This window comes from Motacilla alba, chromosome 1 (assembly GCF_015832195.1).
Source record: "Motacilla alba alba isolate MOTALB_02 chromosome 1, Motacilla_alba_V1.0_pri, whole genome shotgun sequence".
NCBI lineage: Eukaryota > Metazoa > Chordata > Aves > Passeriformes > Motacillidae > Motacilla > Motacilla alba.
In genome coordinates, this window is record NC_052016.1 from 4810732 (window position 1) to 4831551 (window position 20820).

At 50.2% G+C, this 20820-nt stretch overlaps 1 protein-coding gene across 1 annotated transcript; it reads left to right on the plus strand.

Moving 5' to 3' along the window:
- Positions 1-796: 796 nt before the first annotated feature.
- CRYAA (crystallin alpha A) lies at positions 797-4354 on the plus strand. Its single transcript, XM_038138586.1, has 3 exons — positions 797-1113; positions 2079-2201; positions 3251-4354. Exons 1-3 carry the CDS (start codon positions 925-927, stop codon positions 3458-3460), a joined length of 522 nt encoding a protein of 173 aa, XP_037994514.1. The 5' UTR covers positions 797-924; the 3' UTR covers positions 3461-4354.
- Positions 4355-20820: the final 16466 nt, after the last annotated feature.

Sequence of the window (20820 nt, forward strand, 5' to 3'; positions counted from 1 at the left end):
CTTAAAGGAGGCTTTAAGGGAAACAGAAATGAAAACCAGAAATGCATGTTAAGCAGGATCTGTGCTGTGACACCATGAGATAAATGGATCTCCCACATCACTCCTAAATCAAAACAAGGACACTCTCAAGAGCAGCTTTGGGACCGATGTTACAGTCAGAGACCAAGCTTATTTTTCTTTCTTTCTTTTGCAAAAGTATTTTTTGTTGAAAGTTTTTGTTTTGTCAGACAAAAAATGATGCTCTGCATCATTTGTTAGTCCTGCTTTCCTGCCAGTCCTGCCATGATCCCTGTGCCAGGGGCATCAGGCCTCTCTCGAGTGGCAGAGGCACTTTGTAGCGTGTTACAAAAAAGCTTCCCCTCCTTCAACCTGAATCCGACCCTTTTTCCTTGCTTGGAAGAAAGTTATTGCATTTATTTGGAAGAAATATTGAGTTTCTGCTTCAAGGAGGGGCAGAAAAGAAGCAAATTAATGAAACCCAAGGCCAGGTTACAAAGACCCACGGAGCAGATCTCTTTCACAAGCATCTTTGAGATGCCCACCGGGGTGTTCTGCTCAGCCTGCTTGATTCCACATGGGACATGCCAGCACCCCTGGGCACCCTGTGCCTCGCAGCCTGCTGCCTGGCATCATCCCTCCAGGACATCTGGCACCGATTCCAACCAGACTGTCATTTCCAGGTCAGTCTCCGCATTTCTGCTGACCACGTTGCCTCCATCATGAGATCATGTCTTTCCAGAGGAATCCTGCTAATGCCTTCATTCTGCCAGGCTGGTATATATAGGGGGAGCTTCCCTGGGGCTGCACTCCAGCCAAGGCATCGCCGTCTCCCCAGCAGCGGCGCTGCCCCTTCTGCTCTCCCCTTGCAGCCACAGGTCTCAGCAGCAGCAGCAGAGCAGCAGCAGCAGCAGCAGCAGCAGCAGCATGGACATTACCATCCAGCATCCCTGGTTCAAGCGTGCTCTGGGACCCTTCATTCCAAGCCGTTTGTTTGACCAGTTTTTTGGAGAGGGTCTCCTTGAGTATGACCTCCTGCCTTTGTTCTCGTCCACTATCAGCCCCTACTACAGGCAGTCCCTCTTCCGCAGCGTGCTGGAGTCGGGCATTTCAGAGGTAAGGGCCCTTTGATTTCCTCTCTTTTCCTTCCTCTCCCTCCTTATGCCTCCAGCTGCTCCTCTCCACCCACATCTCACACTGCTGTAGCCCCGTGTGAGGGGACAAGACCCCAAAGCCACTGCCAGGCACAGCCACCCACCCCTTCTTGGGCACCAAGGGAAACCCTTGCTGGGGACAAAGCTTCCCTTCGAGAAACAGGAACCATTTTAACTCCTTTTGAGGGTTGTTCCCAACACAAGAAGGCTGGTTTTGTTGCTCTGTGTCCACCACCTGTGTAGTGAAGAAGAGCAAGGCTGCTCCCAGAGTAAGAGCCTGTGAGGGCAGGTCGCCATGGGAGAGGACCCTGGCAAGTGGGAGTTTTCTCCACCTTCTCCTCCACCTTGGGAGCTTGGTGGTTTTTGCAATCCCTCACTGAAAGACCCCAGAGCAATTTTCTGAAGGGACCTGTAGGGGAATGTGTAGCTGTGGGGGCCGTAATCCAAAATTCAGGTACAGGGAGCTTCTGTAGCCCTCTCTTACTTTCCTCCCAGAGCTACGACCACAACAAAACCATAAATCACTGAAAGGACAAAACATGTGCTACCAGAGAGTCTTACACTGGTTTCCATCCCCTCTCTGTGCCTGGGCCATCTGGCAGGTCACTGGGTGCTAAAGGGTCCCTGGCACAAGAATAGCAGCAGGGATAATAACACTCTCCCCAGAGCAGTAGCCCAGGTGCAGACACCAGCCATGGCCTCCTGGTGACCCTGACACATCCCACAGCCTCCCGGTGACCCTGACATCTCCCACGGCCTCTCACTGTCCCCGGGTCCCCACAATGGGAAGAAGACCCCCGCTGAGGCTCATAGTCACAGAAGGACAAAGTGCCAGACCCCCCCTTTGTTGTCCTTTGGTCTGTGGTGATGTTGGCAGTGCCCCACAGCCAGAGCTGGGGCCTCACTGTGTGACAATGCTCCTTTCAGGTGAGGTCTGATCGGGACAAGTTCACAATCATGCTGGATGTAAAACACTTCTCTCCCGAAGACTTGAGTGTGAAGATTATTGATGACTTTGTGGAAATCCATGGCAAGCACAGTGAAAGGCAGGTAAGTGGAAGTGATGGTGATGGTGGAGCAGCTGGGGAGTCCAGCTCTGTTTTTCTTCTTTCCAACGGTTCTCAGCTGAAGGAAAAACAACAAAAAAAAAAAGAATATATCAGAAGAAGGAGTTAATTATGAATTGTCATTATTGGCATGGGCTGTTTCCATAGAGCCCCCACCTGATATCTGACAATAACAAGCTAATCCACCCCTCTTTTGTTTATTTTCAATCATCATCTTCCATAACCATCAGATGACCATGTCCATTGTTCACTAATAACACTGGGCCAGACACAGAACATCATCTGGCACTGCTGAAGCGTGGCTGAGTTTTCATAAGCCAGAATCCTTAGTGAAAACAGAGTTTTTATATGCCAATCTGGGAGAGAAAAGCAAGAGCAAACAAAACAAAAGAAAACCAACCAAGTGCCTCAGGCTTGGAAACTTTTAACACGGATGTCATGGAAATATCTGTGGGGGTCGAAAAGTGAATTATACCAACAGGGGTTTAATTCTTCTCATACACATTTTTGGCCAGACGAGGCTCTAGCCTGGAAGCAGTATGTATTTTTAAATATAGTTATTATTCTCATGGCCAACTTTAAAAAAAATTATTGCACTTCTCATACTTTTGGCCAAAAAAAGAAGGGGGCCAGGATTGTGTACTTTGGCTGACACAGCATTGCAGCCTAGTAAATAAATACATGGGTGCACATGCCTGCCTTGCCTTTACCTTCCCAGACCTCCAGACTTTGTCTCTAAGCATCCTTTGAAATCAGAAGCCCAAATCAGATCCCAACCTGGCATCAAACCTATGGCCAAAAATCACTCCCTGCTGCTGTGCTCAGCTCTTGCAGCTTCACAGGTGCCGGGGAAGACACCTGCCCCGACAAACCTGCAAAATTAAACCCAGCAGAGGTGTGCCCAGCGGTCCTGGCAGTGCAGCGTCACGATAAGCCAGGGTGACTGTGGATCTCCTGCCCTGAGGGGGCTGGACAAAGGGAGGCATAGGGAGTTTCTGACACGCCTTCCCCCCTTTCCCCACTGCCTCTCAGGACGACCATGGCTACATCTCCCGGGAATTCCACCGCCGGTACCGCCTGCCCGCCAACGTGGACCAGGCTGCCATCACCTGCTCGCTGTCCAACGATGGCATGCTGACCTTCTCGGGCCCCAAGGTCCCCTCCAACATGGACGCCAGCCACAGCGAGAGGCCCATCCCCGTGTCCCGGGAGGAGAAGCCCACCTCCGCGCCCTCCTCCTAGGCCCGCCGGCCGCCGCGCTGGGCAGGCTGCCACCACCTGCAGGCCTCACTCCCAGAGCCTTTGCGTAGATATCAGTGAATACCTAGAGGGGTTTCTTCTGTCGGTTCCTCCCCCACTTTGTTTCCTCTTTTTTTTCGTTCTCCTTTTTTTTGTTTTCCCCCTCTTCCCTTGGATGGGAGGAGGGGCTGGGTGAGCGGCTGGTGGACTTGGAAGCTTAAACCTCGTGGGGATGGCATGGATGGCAGTGCTGCCATGCTGCTGTGCTTGCTGAAAGGGTCTTCGTCCGGTGCTGTAGCCCATTTCCACCATCAGGTAGGAAGGAGTGCACGAGTAACGCTGGCTGCTGGTGCACCAAGCCTCGAGGCGAGGCTTGGGACAGGGGAAAAGCCCTGCAGAATTGCTGTACCCCACTCAGAGTTAAACTGCTTACTCTCAAACAGCAACAGAGCCAAGCCCCACACTCAAGACCCTGCGTCCGTGTGACGAACCTGCCATGAGTTCCTTGCAACCGCAGGAGAAATAATAATAACAATAATAATAATTACCAGTAACATCTCACCTTCGGGGGGTTGCAACGTGTATTTCTTTTTTTCAGCAAAGTGTTTAAGTGTCTCTGTTCACACCTCTGCCCTGTCATTTCCCTTCGGGACAACTGACAGGAGGACAAGCACGTCTTTCCGCTGTCTTTGTAGGCCCTCGGGGGGGAGAGAGGGGGGCTCACCACTGTGCAGAGGCTTCCCATCCCCAGCCAGCTCTCCCCAGCCTGTGTGTGACACACTGTCTCCCTTGCTCTCCTGTAACTCTAGGGTAGCCCCACCTCTCCCGCTGGTATCTGGCGCTCAACCTGAGAACGTGGTCAGTGGCGGTCAATAAAGTGATATAGGAAACACGCAACCGGTGTTGGGGGTTTCATTTATTCCTTTTTAGGGCTTTTGAAGGTCAGTGTGGTGCCCAGCAACACTTGGAGGATGTGCTTTCCACTGCTGGAAGTACTTTTTGTGGCTCACCCTTTCTTTTGTGTTCCCGTTATCCTTCGGGCAAGCAAAACCCGTTCCCGTTATCCCTCGCAAGCAAAACCAAAAGGATCAGAGAAAGAACAAAACTCAGCGGCCTGACCACCACACCATTCCTTCAGACCACTGGGTCAGTACAAACAGCCCTTCAAACCTCACGCCCAGGGAACCTCATGACAGATTTAATCTGAAATTAATGATTAAGGTTGTTTGATGGCAGGGTGGGTGGGGTGGAGGTACGAGCTCTCCCTGCAGTTGCCACACATGAAATCCACAGCTCCAGTGTATGTGAATGCCCAAGACTAAAGGTTTCAGCACTCATCTCTGCTCAAACAGCTTTCCACACAGATGGATATCCAGGGTGTTCAGGAAAGGCCCCCACATCCCCATAATTTACCACATAGGTATAATCATCTCAGTTTTTGCTCTGCCAAAAAGCTGAGCCCACCAACCTCCTCCTCTTTGATGCTGATTAGCTGTGAAAAACAGAGGAAATAAATGCAGTTGTTTGTTGGTTGGTTTTTTCTTTTTTTTTACCCTCACGTTGTGGGCTTAGATATTAATATGAGCCATAAACACAGAAGCTCTGAGACTATTTGAATTTAAAAGCCACTTGCTTCTGCCATATCCAGGCCAAAACTCAGGGAGGGCTGGGAATTAAGGAGCAGAGGCATCACCTCTTATCCAGACAAAGTGAGTGTGCCCCAGGGCTCATCCCAGTCCCTGCCTGCATCCCCAGAGGGATCATTACTGGGACCAGCATCACAGTACCTGTGGCAGAGGCTGGGACAAGGCTGCAGGAGGGGGAAAGTGCTGCAGATGCAGGAGAAAGCAAGGGAGGGAGATTACTGTCTGGTAATTAGAAAGCAATAAATCCCCTCAGCGTCTGACACTCTTTTAAACCAATTTTTTACTGAGATTAATTACTGGGCAATCTCAGAGCTTTCTACCACAAATTGTGCAGCCAGTTGTGTTTGCATCTCCGGGGAAAGGCGTGAATGAGTGCACTTTGGGAAAGGGCAATTTCATTCCAGGAGGGAGCTGTAGCTGCAGGCATGGAAAGGGCATTTTAACTGAGGCTGCCTTGTTTCTTTGCCTGGTGCTAACAGGTCCCCAGCCCCTGCTGCTTTCCCTTCAGATGCATCTTTTGCCAGAGCCTCGGTGCCTCCCTGCCATGTGCTGACATCTCTCTCCTTCCTGACAGAAACCTAGCAAAGCCAGGAGGAAAAAAAAAAATCGAATCCCAGACATTTTACCCTCAGAGGTGTAAAAATAGGGAAGCAGATTTTGAGCGTGATCTGTGTGCAGATGTTACCTGCAGGTGCCTGAGCAGCCTGTGTGTCTGTCAGGGCCATGAAATGACATTTGAGCCATTTGTGGGCCCCTTTTTATGCCTGGCTGGCAGAAAGTGAGGGTTTGATAGGAAACGATGACAGGAAATCAGGGCAGGTTTGAGACAAGCTGAGAGCCAAGAGGGAGCAGCAGCTCAGCACCTCTGCTGCCCCTCAATTTCAGGGACACCAGACCATGACTGCCTCCCTGCTCTGAGAAGGGATGATTTTAAAGCCTTTTGCAATCCATAAGCTAATGAAACACATAAGCAGCTCTGAAAGCCTCTGTGCAAGGGCATTGGGGTGTCTGGCGGTGTTTTGTGTGGGACAGGGCATGTGTCCCCAAACCCAGAGCCCCTCTGACCCCAGAAGGCTCATCCACTTGCAGAACAGCTTGAGCACTACCATTGTGTATGTATCTGTATGTAATGCCTGTGTGTCACTCAAAATATTTCAATTTTTTTCACCCAGAAGTCTTCCCAGTCATATCTGTCCAGGATACTCCTCCTCTTCTCTGCAAAAATTCTTGTTTCCCATGGCTGAGATTAATTGTCATGTAAAGAAATTCTTGTTATTCATAACCTATGGTGGTTTCAGGAAGGAGCTCTTCACCACAACTTTCTTTGCAAATTCACCTGTGAGTAAGGTGTTGATAACACTCTTTTAGGGTTAACAAAATTTCTTGGAGGTTTTTTGGTTGCGAATTAGTCAATAGTTTTATGATGGAGGGAAATGCAGCAAAGGACCCTGACCACAGGGAACTTTCAAAGTGCCTGGGCAGTTTGTGAAGCGTGGCCTTTAACCAGGGCCTTCTGCTCAGGGTGACTATTCATCCTTTTTGCAGTGTGTTTTTATTACCTGCCCTCCATTTCCACCCAGAATCTTGCTTCCCTACAGCAAAACAGAAATGACTTTAGCTTCTCCTCCAGAGGAATTACCAGAGGGCTTTCAGGAGGATGCAGCAGATAGCTCCAGGGACATGCAGCTCCCTCCAAGTAATTCCCCTTCTTCCCACAGGCCCCAGTGACTCAGTGGGGTGGCAGTGGCGTGGGGGACAGCAGCAGCTTTTGGTGCTGCCCCTTCCCCTCCTTGGCGCTGTCCTGCCTGGGCAGGGTACCTCTGCCAGGGTCCTGCTTCCTCCAAGAAAAATCCAGGAGCAAGAACTGGCAGGATCCAACCTGCGGGCCACCAGCCAGGAAGCTGTCCCTGAGCATTTGGGCCAGAGCTCCTGGCTTGTCACCCTCCTTGGCAGGGGGATAAGGAGGCTTCTCCTCATCCTGCTCACCCAGAGCTCACACAGCCCCCTCTGCAAGAGAGTGGGGCAGTTAATGGATGCTGCGTCCTCCCCACGCTGATCCTTTAGCTCTGGAATGTTGTCCCCTGGCTCCTGGCAGAAGGACAGCCCTGGAGACAGGCAGGGGTTGCCTGGCAGAGCCGTGTCCCCACGGGGTGGCAGCCTTGCCTGTGTTCTGGTACTCCCAAGGGCTCCCTTCTCTCCAGGTTTCAACACCTCCCCATGGAGATGGGACCCAGGGCACAAGGCAGGCAGGCACAAGGACCCAGCTGGAGTTGCACAACTCTGGCATTTCTTGGTTTCTGATTGATTTACAAGCTAGCCACTGCTACATAAAAACTGGGAGTAGCCTGAAAGTTTACCAGCATTTTTCACCCAAAGCAAATCCTGCTGCATGCAATCTCTGTGACCCCTCATCTCCTTGGCATCATCATCAGGACTTGGGCTCTGCCACACAGGTCTCTAAATCTGGAATTAAAATAGCAGTAGTTGCCTGTGTTAGCAAAAAAAAAAAAAAAAAAGAAAAAAAGAAAAAAAAAAAAGGGTTCCAAACACATTAAAAAATCCCCAGTAGTCTCTCAAAAGAACAGTGGACACATCTCTGCAGTTTATTGCAGTGTTGGGCACATAAATCTGGGAGATGCAGCCAGAGGAGACTGTAATGATGGAGACTCTGCTCCCCCTAACTTGGTCTTTGTCCCTCTGGTGTGACCTCTTGTCAGGACAGGCTTGGACAGCCACCAGCTCACCCCAAGGTGCCTGCTGTGTCCCTCATTCCCAGCTCCTGCTCTGGCTGTGGGGCTTTTCCCAGGGGAAATGCAGCCAGGGCCCACCCAGAGCCCACAGAGCAGGGCTGGAGCCTGGTGACATGGCTGCTGCTTCACTTTTAATGGAAAACGTCAGCCTGGGACAGGCCCAGATGTTCGTGGCATTTCTGAGAGAGCAGCACAAGTGGAATAAAAATGAAATGTCAGTCCGAGAGGCCGAGGCAAGACGATGGAGTGACGCAAAGCTCAGGAGACTTGTCTCTGCCTCAGAGTTCATCCTGCAGCTGACTTGCAGAGATCTACCACACATCATGGGGGCCCTGGACTCCTCTGAGGGAGAAAATTATCTGTCTGCTTGGGGAAGGCGAGGCCCAGCTGCCCTGGGGTGTGGGCAGAGCTGATCCACAAGGCCCTGGAGCCTCCCTGAAGCCCTCATTGCTCCCAGAGTGGGCTGTGATGTGTCACTGGAGTTTTGGGGTGGCTCAGGGTCACTCTGCAAGGGTCCAGAGGTGGGGAGGCAGTACTTGGGGTGGGTTCAGCACACGAGGGCCCCTTGGACAGTGTGGCATTGCCTGGTGTGTCCCAGGGGAAGCAGCAGCTCAGCTGGCAGTCAGGAGAAAGGGAATTTCCATGATTCGCTTGTGGTGCTTTCTCTGCTAAAATTTCATAGCTGCTCATCGTGCCATTACCCTCGGATCGGGGTGGGGGGAAAGGAGCACTGCTTAATTCAGAGCCTGAATCAGTGAGATCTGCACACTTGTGTATTTCTGCACACAAAACCCGTAGCATCCAACACAGCACGCGCACGCGAACAATTTTATTTCCTTGGTGCCTTGAGCGCTGTGCTCAGAGATGCTGCACCCGAGGATTTTTACACACTCATCCGAGAATTCCTGTGTTATTCCAAAGAACTGGCTTCGGTTTCCCTTCCCGAGGCTTTCCACCCGGGAGGTGGCAGCAGCCCCTCGCCGGTGGGACCGAGCATCCTCCGGCTTGGAGGGGAACACACGATGATGGGAAGGTCACACTCGGGATTTGCCGAGCATCTCCTGCACGTTCCTCCACAGAACGTTGGGCTTTCCTTTTTTTTTCCCCTTCCTTTTTTTCCCCTCCCTCCCCGATCCCCCACAATAATTATTTCAGGTTTTTTTCCTCTCTTCGCTCTGACAAGGCGCTCAGAGGGAGCAGAGCAGCACCATTGTCCGTGCTGTCTCCGTTTTCCACCCACTCAGGCTGATGTCAGCCCCTCGCTGCAGGATTTAATGCATTGCTCTCTGCCTTCCACGCCGCTTATTTCAACAACTTTTCGTTTCTCATTTTTTCCATCTGCTGGGGAAATCTCAGAGCCAAAGCCTGGCTCCCACCTCTGCTGCCCTTTTCCTCCCTGCTGAGCCATGCTGGGACATGGGACATGCAGGATCACCCTGCCACTGAGTCACCAGAGTGGAAACAAAAGGGAGCCCAGGGGAATAGGCCCCTCGCGGTGTTTTGCAGGCCACTGAGGGTCAAAGAGGTCCCTTTTATTCCCCCTTTGTCCCTTGCATGAGCCCAGGACACTCTGCTGAGTCTTGCAGGAACAACATTTGGCTCTGATGATGTTGATATTGAGATAACTCAGAGCTCAGAGCTGAGCTGTAAAGGCCATTGAAAGTCTGCTTCATAGTTCTCAGTGCTGACTAAGGAAGGTCTGGGGTTTAATTTCCTGCTATGTTTTTGTTGTTATTGTTGTTTGTTTTCACTCAAAGGGAACTATTTGGAATGTCTAGCCTTGTCTCCGCTGGTTTTGCTGGAAGGCTCCTTGGGCTTTTCGGAGGATTTGTATGTTGAACTCTCTCACACTGCAAACAAAGCGTGTCAAATCCCTCCCAAGGATGCTGATTTTCCAAAGCATTCTTTAAGATCCTGACCTTTCCTCTCCAGTAATTTATGAACTACTTCCAAACCCTCCACAAAACAGTAATGCAAAAAGTCTGACTTATTTATTGCTTCAGCAGGCCATAGGGGTAAGAAAAGCTATACATAGCCTTGTTTCAGTGTCTGGATATGTCATTATCTCCCTCCCCTGTGAGGTTCATGACACCAGGATCTATGACCCTGCCCATGGGGCTGCAACCAGGAAGCCCAACAGGCTCCTTCAGCCCCCGTAGCAATTTGGCTTCCCCTGAGATGATTTCTTCTGCTCATTGATTTGCAACCAGTCAGCTCAAAGTCTCACCTGAATTTAATGCAAAACAAATACCCTGCCACATCAACACAGGGAAAATGGAATATGATGAACTTAATTAGCAGTGACAGGGTGGTTCAGCAGAGTCTGGGAAAGGATTTTATAGAGGAGAGCAATTGTTCACAATTTTTTGCTGGGCTGTAGCTTCTCTAGCAGCACACAGCAGAGCTGACTTGCAAGCCTGCCAGGCTGGCTTTTCTCTTCCAGGCACTACTAGTGCCCTATCATTTCATCTCCCTATCGTTTCAGCCTAATAAAAAAGGCAGCACAGAGCAAGAGAGGCGTAGACTGGGATGCATGGAAGGCTCAAATAAGAAATAGTATCAGTGGGTGAGCTGGAGAAGTTGGCTATAACAATATTTCCAGCTCCCTTGGAAAAAAAGCAGCCCAGCCACACTGAACCTCTCCCGGGGGGCTGGCAGATAACTCAGAAATAAAGCCTCCAGCTAAAGTATTACAGACACATCAACTCCTTTATGCTTCAGTAACACAAAATTTTTAAAAATCCAAACCAAAGCACAGATTAGAGGCTATATATGTATTTTTCTCCTTTGATAAGATGAAGTGCAGCACCTGAAGTGCTTGTAAATACTCTCCAGAGGAGTGTAGCAGAATTCAGCTGTGGTCACTGTGCAGCTGGGCTGTCCTGCTCTCCCTCCCACCAACTGATGCTCAGGGTCAGCCAATGATGGGGGCTGAACTGGAATCTGAGCTTCTCATTCACATTTTTTCACATTCAAATGGCAGGAGGTTGCCTCACTGTGTGACTTCCATGTTTGGGTCATTAACCAAGCAGCTGAAAATGCATTAATTAAACCAAGAGATTAAAAATCCCACCCCTAAAAACAATAACTAACCAACCAAAAAAGTAATTAAAGTAAGACAGAAGAGTCTGACAGAATCTTACCTGCATGTTTTGGAGTAAGACAGCATAAATGGAAGGAAAAACTCACACCCACAGCACTTGTGATTTCATTTGCTCAGACTTTTCACTGCCAGCCCTTGCAGGAGGGGTTTGCAGCAGGGGTGATGTGGGGACAGGAATCACTGAGGTGAGTTAAAAAAACCCAGTGTGCCAAAGAAACCCCTCTGCCTGTGACCACCACAGCACTTGGGTCAGAGAGGGGCTCCTCTCCACGTGCTTGCACCACGGAATGAAGTCCCCCAATTAATCAGGTGTGAACTCAGGCCTCTGAGGTGCTCTCCTTACCTTGGAACAGAGCCAGACACTGAGGTCTCTGGCAGATTTTCCTGCAGCTGCACTGTCTCAGGACACAGCCAGGTCAAAGGGTTGTAGACAGAGGGAATATTTGTCATTGTATCCACCAGCACAGCTGGAAAAATTAGAGGAGATTTTGAGCTCTGAAGCCAATCTGAAGTCAGTGAGGACGTTGAGAGATGAGCCTTGACTGTGGTGGTTACGGGAGGTTTGACATCACCCCCTTCCACTGCTGTGGCTTGGTCTGCAGGGGAGGACAGTGGCAGCAGCCACATTTCCCACACTTTCTGCCAAAGTTTTCCTGCTTGGTGCCTGTGCAGCCCTTCTGTTGGAACTCTGATGGCTGAAAGCTTCGAGCTTTCTGAACTTAAGGGTGCCAAGCCTCAAGCAAACACCTTGTTTGACCCGAGAGCTCGGAAAAGGCTTCAAAAATTGAGTGATAGCACAGAAACAGTGTGTGTGTAGTTTGGATGGTATTGTGTGATCTCACAGGGTGAAAAAACTTAGATTTGGGGTTTTGGTATATGGTGAAATATGGGAGCCAAGATGGAGAATTTTGGGTGTGAGTTAGATGGTTTTTTGCACCTTCGTCTTCCTTCTTCTTCTTCACAAATCTGGGTGGTTTTCTCCAATTGGATGAAAGATGTCCACATTGTGGTTTTTGGTGATTATAATTGGGTTAGAAGCATAAATAATATAGATGTCAACTGTTTATTGAGTAATTAGAACTTAAACAACCTTGAACGGACACAATTTTAGCTCACTTTCTTGACTTGTTAGAGAGCTCACATCTTGTGAGTTTGTAATAGATAAGGGTAATAAACTTCAGAGTGAGACTTCAAAGGCAACATCTCTTGAGTTTTATTCACCCTGACCTTGGAGCAAGAATGAGCTTGGTATTCCAACACCCTTCCATGGGTTCCCAGGTGCTGTCAGCACCCATGTGTCTGCCAGTGAGTGGGAGCAGAGCTGGGAGACCATGAAACAGCAGCAGAAATCTGGTTTAACCTCTTGTATGATAAGGTCACTTCTCTGATAAACCTTAAAGAAAGAGAAGATGGGAGTCTGGATGTTACAGAGGAGTAAAGAGGTGGGTAGGATACAGTTCAGCTGTTATTACTTCTTGTTATAAGATAAGCATGACAATTTGGTCTAATTATTTATGTTAGAAAGTGCACTGTAGACATACAGAGTACAGAAACATGACAGAAAACTCTTCTAGACCATGGGATTGCTGTCAGGCTGGATGCTCTGGCTGCAAAAGCTGCTTGGGTGGCTCTGGGCTGACAGGTTACATGAGCTCAGGTGGCTGCACGAGCCCTGCACAGGCAGGGTTAGGACAGGGAGAGGGAATTTTTGAGCCCCTTGATAGTGGGGACCAAAATTTAGGTGTGACAAGATTTAAGAAGACAGAGGAGAGGCAGAAGAGGAGGTACATGAGGAAGGAACATTTGCAAGAGCAAATGGAGGAATGGCTTCAAACTGAAAGAGAGTAGGTTTAGATCAGATATTAAGAAGAAATTCCTCCCTGTGAGGGTGCTGAGGCCCTGGCACAGGGTGACCAGAGCAGCTGTGGCTGCTCCATCCCTGGATATGTCCAAGGCCAGGTTGGACAGGGCTTGGAGCAGGCTGGGGCAGTGGAAGGTGTCCCTGCCCATGGGAGGGGGGTGGAATGAGATGTTTTTTAGCTCCTTTCCAAACCATCCTAGGGTTCTGTGATAAGCAACCACAGGATATCAGCTGGGAATACTCAAGGACTGAGTGCCAGGATCTGTGCCTGGAGGAGGCTTTTGTGATATTTTGGGCCTGGTGGGTGGGTGCCCTGGGAAAAAGTGTGGGTGCTCTTACTCTTGTTAGGACTCTTTGGCAGCATCTGCTCACAGAGAATGGACAAAATTCAGACACGTCCTGCTGTGGAGAAAAATCTCCTGGGGAAAGTCCCTGTAGCTAGAAAGCCAAAGACTCCTTGGGAAAGCCCCAGACTATTCCCAGCATGAGGTGGTGGAGAAGCAGCCTCAAGGGAGGAGATGAAGTTGTGCATAGGTGGAAACCCCCCTGTTCACCCCAAAGGGAGGGCCCAGGGCCTGGCTTTGGGCTGGGGGCACAGTGACACTACCTGGGACATCTCCAGGGCATTATCTGGGCTCCTGCAGGGAGAGCATGGAGGGAACAACAGCCACTTTTTTTGTTGGTTGTTTGGGTTTTGTTATAATTATGAGTTACATTCTCCACAGCAAAGCACCAAGGGAAACTGAGAGGTTTTTTTAACTGGGTTCCCTTTGAATCCATCTCTCTTCTGGGCAGTGTCTTCCCCCTAAAGCCACTGCCTTTTGATCCCTCCATCAGTCCCTGGCAGTGCCCCACATCCAAACTGACTCCAGCTCTCCCTCTGTGTCACCCCCCTTCTGCAGCCAGCTCCCAGCTGCCTCCTGCTCACCGTGTGGGATTCATTCCTGATGTTGCACCCCTGGGGCAGCTGCTCAGCTGGGTGAATTTGGCGGCAGTGCTTTCCAAAAGAGCCATTTCTGAGCTGGGATGGCAGGCAGTGAGCAGGCACATCCGGTGTGTGCACGGGAAGGTGCTGATCTCTGTGCTGTGCTCGTGCAGTGGGAATGCCAAAGAAGTACCAGAATCACAGACTGACAGAGGGGTTTGGGTTGAAAAGCACCCTAAAGATCATCTATTGCCAGCCAAGGGCCAGGCTGCTGCCGTTAATCAAATTGTCACTTCACCCTGGGTTGTATGGACACGGTGACACCACCACACCAGGAGCACTGTGGGGACCAGCAGGCACCAACAATTCTGCTGAGCCTTGCAAAATGCCAGAACCTCTATGCAGAGCTCCCCCTTTCCATCTAAAATCACAGCTGAAAATAACCCTCCCTTCCAAAGGATGGCCCTGTTTGAGCCCACGATGCATGACAAGGGGGTTATTTATTGCCAGCGTGCTGGGAATAGGATTTTACAAGGAGAGGGAGGGTGACAAAGCCTATTCCCAGCAAGCTGGGACATTTGGACACCTGTTCCTGAGTTAACCGGTGCACTCACATGCATCAGAGATGTATGGAGTTACCAAGGTCTCCTGCAACATTCAGAGCCCACAAATTTTCCAGCTGCCACCAACACGCTGCCTGGTGTCTGGGGCTCCCCTTGGACCCTGCCTGCACATTTATTTTTCTTGCAGTTGGATCTGGCTTGGCAGCAGAACTCCTCCAGCAGTTACGTGAGTTTCCCTTCAGTTTTTTAAGAATCAAAGCCGCAGGCAAAAAGCAGAAGGCTGCACACCAGTGGGACAGGTAAGGTGGAGGCTGCTGAGCTGCTGACCTGCCCTTCTGGTGCATTTGGGAATATCAGTGGGGAAGGGACTGCCTGCTTCAGCCCATCCAGTCCCCTCCTGCCATGAACAGCAACTTGAAAGCCTGTCCTGCCCAGCATGGCTCACAGAACATTTTCTTCCCAAGCCTCAGTGCACTCTAGAATGCAAAGCACTTCCTGATCACCCTTGAGCCAACTTAGATCAATAGGGTGAAAGATCAAAAGACCCAAATTCTGCTGCTCTAGACGTGGGGCGCTGCAGGTCAGCTCAAGGGCCTTGCCAGCATCCCAGCAGGAGAGGGATGCTTGGAGATGAAAATGCAGGGAGCAGTCTGCAGAGGAATAATCCTGCTTTCAGCTTGCTGATGCTTTTAGGAAGTTTGTAGGAAGTGTGGGGAAGCTCAAACTGGCATGCAATGAGCAGGTAGGAAAGGATTTGGGATCAGGTTGTGAATGGCAAGCCCCACCATCCATGCATTTCCCACCCCTATTATTTACTGTTCTCTGGGCTGCAGGGATGGGATTCAGCTCTCCTAACTCTGGAGGCCTGGGGCAGACATCTCGCCTGAGCTCACTGTCCTTTTCTCCCTGGGCAGGCAGTGGAAAGGAGTAGCTGCTCCATGGACACGCTCCAGCTGGCCCACTGTTAGCCTCTCCACCAGGAAGGGAGGTGCTGCTGCCAGGATGGGCTCTGTCCTTGGGCCAGGGAGCTCAGGAGGAGATAATTCATCTACATCTGAGAGGATAAATCTTATCCAAAGCATCCACCTGGTGCTCAGGAAGGCCTGAGTTCAGAAGACCTGCTGGATGACTTTCTTGGTTTGGAAAGTCAGGTGTCTGCTAAGGAAGGCAGGAGCCTCCCTGAAATGGAAAATGTAAACCCCCTCCCTCCATATTGCTATAAAATTTAAATTAGGGGCTCTCAGGCAAAAAATATGGGAGTAGGAAATGACAGTTCTTTACTAGGGAAGAAAATAAAAGGATAAAATAAACAATGCAGTAAATTAAAACAACACTGACAGAGTCAGAACACAGCCTGACACCCTGTGGGTCAGGGTGTTGGCAGCAGTCCCATTGGAATTGTGGCTGCAGCCCTCCTGCAGTGCCAGGCGTGGCTCTGCTGGAGCAGGGATCCTGTAGAAAGGGTGTAGTCTTCCTCTGGAGATCCAGTGGAAGAAGAGGCAGCTGCTGTTGCTCTGGGAATCCAGTGGAGAAGCTGTGCTGGTGTTCCAGAAACTCCAGATTCTATCCAGGTAGGAATGCTTGGCTCCTCCCCCTGGGTGGAGCATCTCCCAGTGGGATGCTGTAGCTCTTATCAGCCATGCAGTGACATTCAATGGCCTCTTATCAGCAGATGTCCCCTCCTGAGGGAGGAGTGAGTGTGGAGGAGATAAAGAAAACTGCCACTTGACAAAAGACAAGTGCCATCCAGGTGGCAAATAGAATACCTCTGGCCTTGCAATCTGGAACAGCTCCTCATCTGAGTGCCTTGAAACCTTCCTTGTGGATTGAGGGAGTGCCAGGCTCTCCCTCTTGGAAGCATCCTGGGGCTCAGGTGGGAGGTGTGCACAAGCACAGACCCATGCAGAGCCCACGTGGTGGTAGGGGAAGTTGTGACAGAAGTGAGGATTGGTGAGAAAGGAGAATAAATGGGAATATTGGTATGCAAAACTCCCAAAGGAGCAACTGGCAGGAGGGGGGCAGGAGGGATGGCAGCTGTAGGTGGCCCCTGGACTGGCAGGTCTTTGAGAAGCACAGCCAGGGACAGCTCCTCAGAACACCCAGAGCAGGAGACAAAGGACTCAGGAGACAAAACACTGGTGACTCACGGGGAGGTGTGGCAGGATGGAGAGACTGATGAGTGAAAAACACCTCTGAACTGCACAGTGTCACTCAGACTTGGTGAGGACTGGGCAGCCAGTGCTCCTGGTCCTCTGTGCCAGCATGAGGAATTGTGGCCAGATTAGGTGGAGATGAACTCCTCAGTGCTTAGGTTTATGGGACTGTGACAGTATGAGGGAGTGAGTTTCGTTTTGTTTAAAAATAAATCTCTCTTCTCCTCTTATCAGGTCCGGCATTGAACTTACTGCATTTTTATTCATATTGCAGCATTGAAACAAGCCTTGACTTGGAAATGGGCTTGGGCACAGTCTCTGGTCCTGGAAGGGTCTTAAGGCATCCTGGTGGATCTGTACTTACAGGGCCTCTGTGGTGTTCAGCTCCATCAGAGTCTAAGCTTACCCTGCATTTCCAAGTGAAAGGCATTGGCTCAGGTTAGCTTGAGACTTGGCCTTGGCTTGGCTGACAGGTCTGTGAGTCCCTGAAACCCTTCAGCTCTGGCTCACTTTTACAGGCTCCTGTCAAAGGACAAGAAATTCGCTGCTGCCCCGATCACAAACTACTCTGAGCTGGAAGGGAACCACAAGAATCATCACAGCCATCTCCTGGCCCTGCATGGGACAGCCCCAGGAATCCCCCCAGTGCCTGAGAGCGTTTTCCAAACGTGTGCACAGCCAGCTAAGCCAGTGCAGTGTTGGCAAGGGTGGATCTGGAGCCCTTGGGACACTGTGCAGCCCCTTGGTCTGTGATTCCCATCCCTATGGAGAGCCTGACTTTGGCCTCCACTTTTTTCTTGAATCTATTTTTCCTTGGAGGTTTAAAGCAGATATTCCCATGGGAAAGGTGTCTTCCCTCTTTGGTCTGAGGCTGGCTCAGCATTTTCTGGAGACAAACTCCTGGGGACCAGGGCAGAGCGAGGGGGCAGTGTGGGTTGCATTGCCAGGCTCTTTGCACACTGGGATAAACAAGCCAATGGAATGCATGCTCACTGTGTATTCCAAGGCTGGAATTTCTACTTCAGTGTCTGTTAAAATCCTGGCCTGTTGAGCTGCACACCTTTATCAGTGTTGCCATAGTTCAGATATCCTTCTCCACGTGGGGTTATACGGGACCTACAAATTTCTTGGTATCCCCCAAGAATTTCTTAATTTTTAAACACACATACACTTTAGAAATGGAGAAAAGGAGAAAAGGGCCAAACCCAGACCAGCTGAACCATTCAGCTAAACACAGCCTTTTTGTGCAAAGGCCAGGCACAGGGATGGTTCTGCAAAAATCTTACCAAACACGAATTGAAAAGAGTGGAAGTAGTTTGCAGACTTTTGTTCTTGATTTTTCACTTTTTGTGGTTTAGCTCCAGCTGGCAAGTAAGCCCAATGGAGCCCCACACAACCCCACACAGCCACTGGGATGAAAATTAACTCTACTCCAGCCAAAACCAGCACATCCCCTCACCTGCCACAGGGCGCAAGGATCAAAGACCTCTGACTCATCCCAGCCATTCCTGGAGACGGGCTTGAAAGGAGATTAATCTTGGTTCTTCAAAGCCTGAAAGCCAGAGGGATATTTGATCAGGGCTGCGTTCTGCCAAGCTCCAGAGGGAGGCAGGTGAATGCTTTGGCTCTCTTGCAGGTGTGGGGGAGCACTGTGGGTTTGGACTTCCCACGGAGGCCAGCCAGACCTCTGGAGATGCTGCTTTAATTCCCTCAAATGGCTTTGGCAGACTGTGATTAAATGGCTTAAAATGAGGGGCCACCCAGAAACAAGGCAGGATGCCATCCCTGGGGGCAGCCTGAGTGTGGCAAAGAACCAAGAGATCAGTGGGGAAGAGAAGTGTGGGTTAGACTGACAGCTTCAGAGGGGACCAGAGGCACAGCGTGGACTTTGCTGTGTTTGCACACACAGGGGAAGGATCTGTATCAGTATTAAAACAGGAATTGCAGCTCTGACAAGACATTACCACATCAGCTGTGGAGGAGGGAGCCTGCATTCTCTAACAGGCTTGGAAGGTTTATTCCAAGTCTTGCAGATGTGGGACTGTTGACACAAACCTAGAATTGGTACCTCTTTTGGAAAATTACCATTATGAGAAGACTCATTACGGATAATATTCTCATTTCCTTTCTGGCAGCAAGTCTGCCAGCTAAAATAGACAGTAGGATGCTTTTCACTGATAGGGGAAGATATATCCCTGCATTTTAATTTAAAAGGATCAACTATTTTAATTTTTTTTTTAAAGCAACACAAGTAATTTATCTGCACTGTGGCTGCAGAGTAGGCAGGATTTTAATTATTGAGTTTCCACAGGGCAGCCTTAGGTCTTGGTGCGAGTCTCCCAGTGGACAGGCTGAAGGTTTTGTTTCAGCTTTGAGCTGTGCTCTGCAGGATTCCCCAGGTTTCAGGTCTAGTTACTCACCCTGAGGTGCCTTACAAAGGATTGTAAAGGTTCAGTAACCCTGAGGTGAGAATCACATGAGTCTAGGCCGAGTTTAAGAAGGTTTTTAGGAAGGTCCCTTGGGTCAAGCCAGGCTGAAGGTGCGGAGCTTTGTGGCTGAGGCAGGGTGAAATGTGAGTGCTGTGCCAAGCCCCAGTGCCCATTGCCTGTGCTTTGTGCAGCTCTGGGTGCTGCAGCTCATCTGAAAATGAGGATGTTTCCTTCTCCACGGTGTAACCCAGCTCTGCCAATGGGATTTTGGAGACACTTTAGAGGACTAAAGCTTCTCCCTTGGCCAGCAATCCCTTGTGCCTGGCTTGGGCCCAGCACAACTCTTTTCTTGTCCCAGTTAGAAAATGGCCTTGCCCTGAGGGCAGAGATGTTTCCATCTCTCCTCATGCTGCTGCAGTGCCCTGAGAGCACACATAATGAGATAACATTGTGTTCACAGCAAAAAAATGCCCCTAATTCCTGGTACTGCAAATCTGTGACAACTCACCAGCCAGCCTGTGCTCTTGGGGAAAGAAAAACAGCCCTGACCCTGGCTGGGGGCACGAGCCCAGCTCCTGTCACTGGGAGCCACTGGGAGCTGGCAGCAGATGCTGCTCTTGAACTGCACATTCACAGGGGAACCAGGGTGTTTCCATCCCTGGCCACCCAGGTTTGGCACTGCAAAGCCCTGCCAGAGCGTCCACAGGTGGTTTTGCCTGCTGAATGCTGCTTCCCTCTTTGGGAGGGTTCAGTACACGGCCACGGGTCAGTGCTGAGCAAACCACGTGGCTGTTGCTTTGTGTTTGACACAGGTCACTTGATGCAGGTGTTCGTGGGCACAAATATCACGTGGCAGAGCCTGGAGATTCCTCTGGCTCAGGGTCATGGGCAAGGTCAGCTCAGAGAAGGTCAGTGAGTGTAGGCAGACTAAAATCAGGGCTTGTCTTTTCTCTGAAGGAGGGCAGAACTTAGAGCCAGACAATTTTTGGAGAAGCCAGGCAGCCCCTGCTCTGTTTCCTCTTGCTCCCACTCTGCTGGGTGACAGTGTCTGCCTGGGGCAACCTGGAAATAAATATTTCCAGTTTAAAAGCAGCTGTGCTCGGAAATATTCAGGCACCTTATTCCCCACAGAAATCAGGGCAGGCAAAAAAAAAAAGTGCATTTGGGGTTTCTGAGTGAAATGCTGGGCACCTCAACCCACCCTAAGCATGTGAATGACTTCAGGGGGAGGCTGGCAGCTCCCAGTGCCAGGCAGTCCTGGATTGCCAAGCAAATTGTATTCTATTTGCCACCTGGGTGGCAGTTGTCTTCTGTTCAGTGGGCAGTTTTCCTTATCTCTTCCACAACCAATCCTCCCTCAGGAGGGGACATCTCCTGATAAGAGGCCATTGAATGTCACTGCATGGCTGATAAGAAATTCAGCATCCCACTGGGAGATGCTCCACCCAGGGGGAGGAGCCAAGCATTCCTACCTGGATAGAATCTGGAGTTTCTGGAACACCAGCACGGCTTCTCCACTGGATTCCCAGAGGAACAGCAGCTGCCTCTTCCACTGGATCTCCAGAGGAAGACTACACCCTTTCTACAGGATCCCTGCTCCAGCAGAACCACAGCTGGCACTGCAGGAGGGCTGCAGCCACAATTCCAATGGGACTGCTGCCAACACCCTGACCCACAGGGTGTCAGGCTGTGTTCTGACTCTGTCAGTGTTGTTTTAATTTACTGCATTGTTCATTTTATCCTTTTATTTTCTTCCCTATTAAAGAACTGTCATTTCCTGCTCCCATATTTTTTGCCTGAGAGCCCCTAATTTAAATTTTATAGCAATATGGAGGGAGGAGGTTTACATTTTCCATTTCTTGGTTTTTCCAAACCAAGACACAAGCCAAGGATGGGCCACACTGTGCTGTGGCTGTGTGGCTGTGGAGTCTCA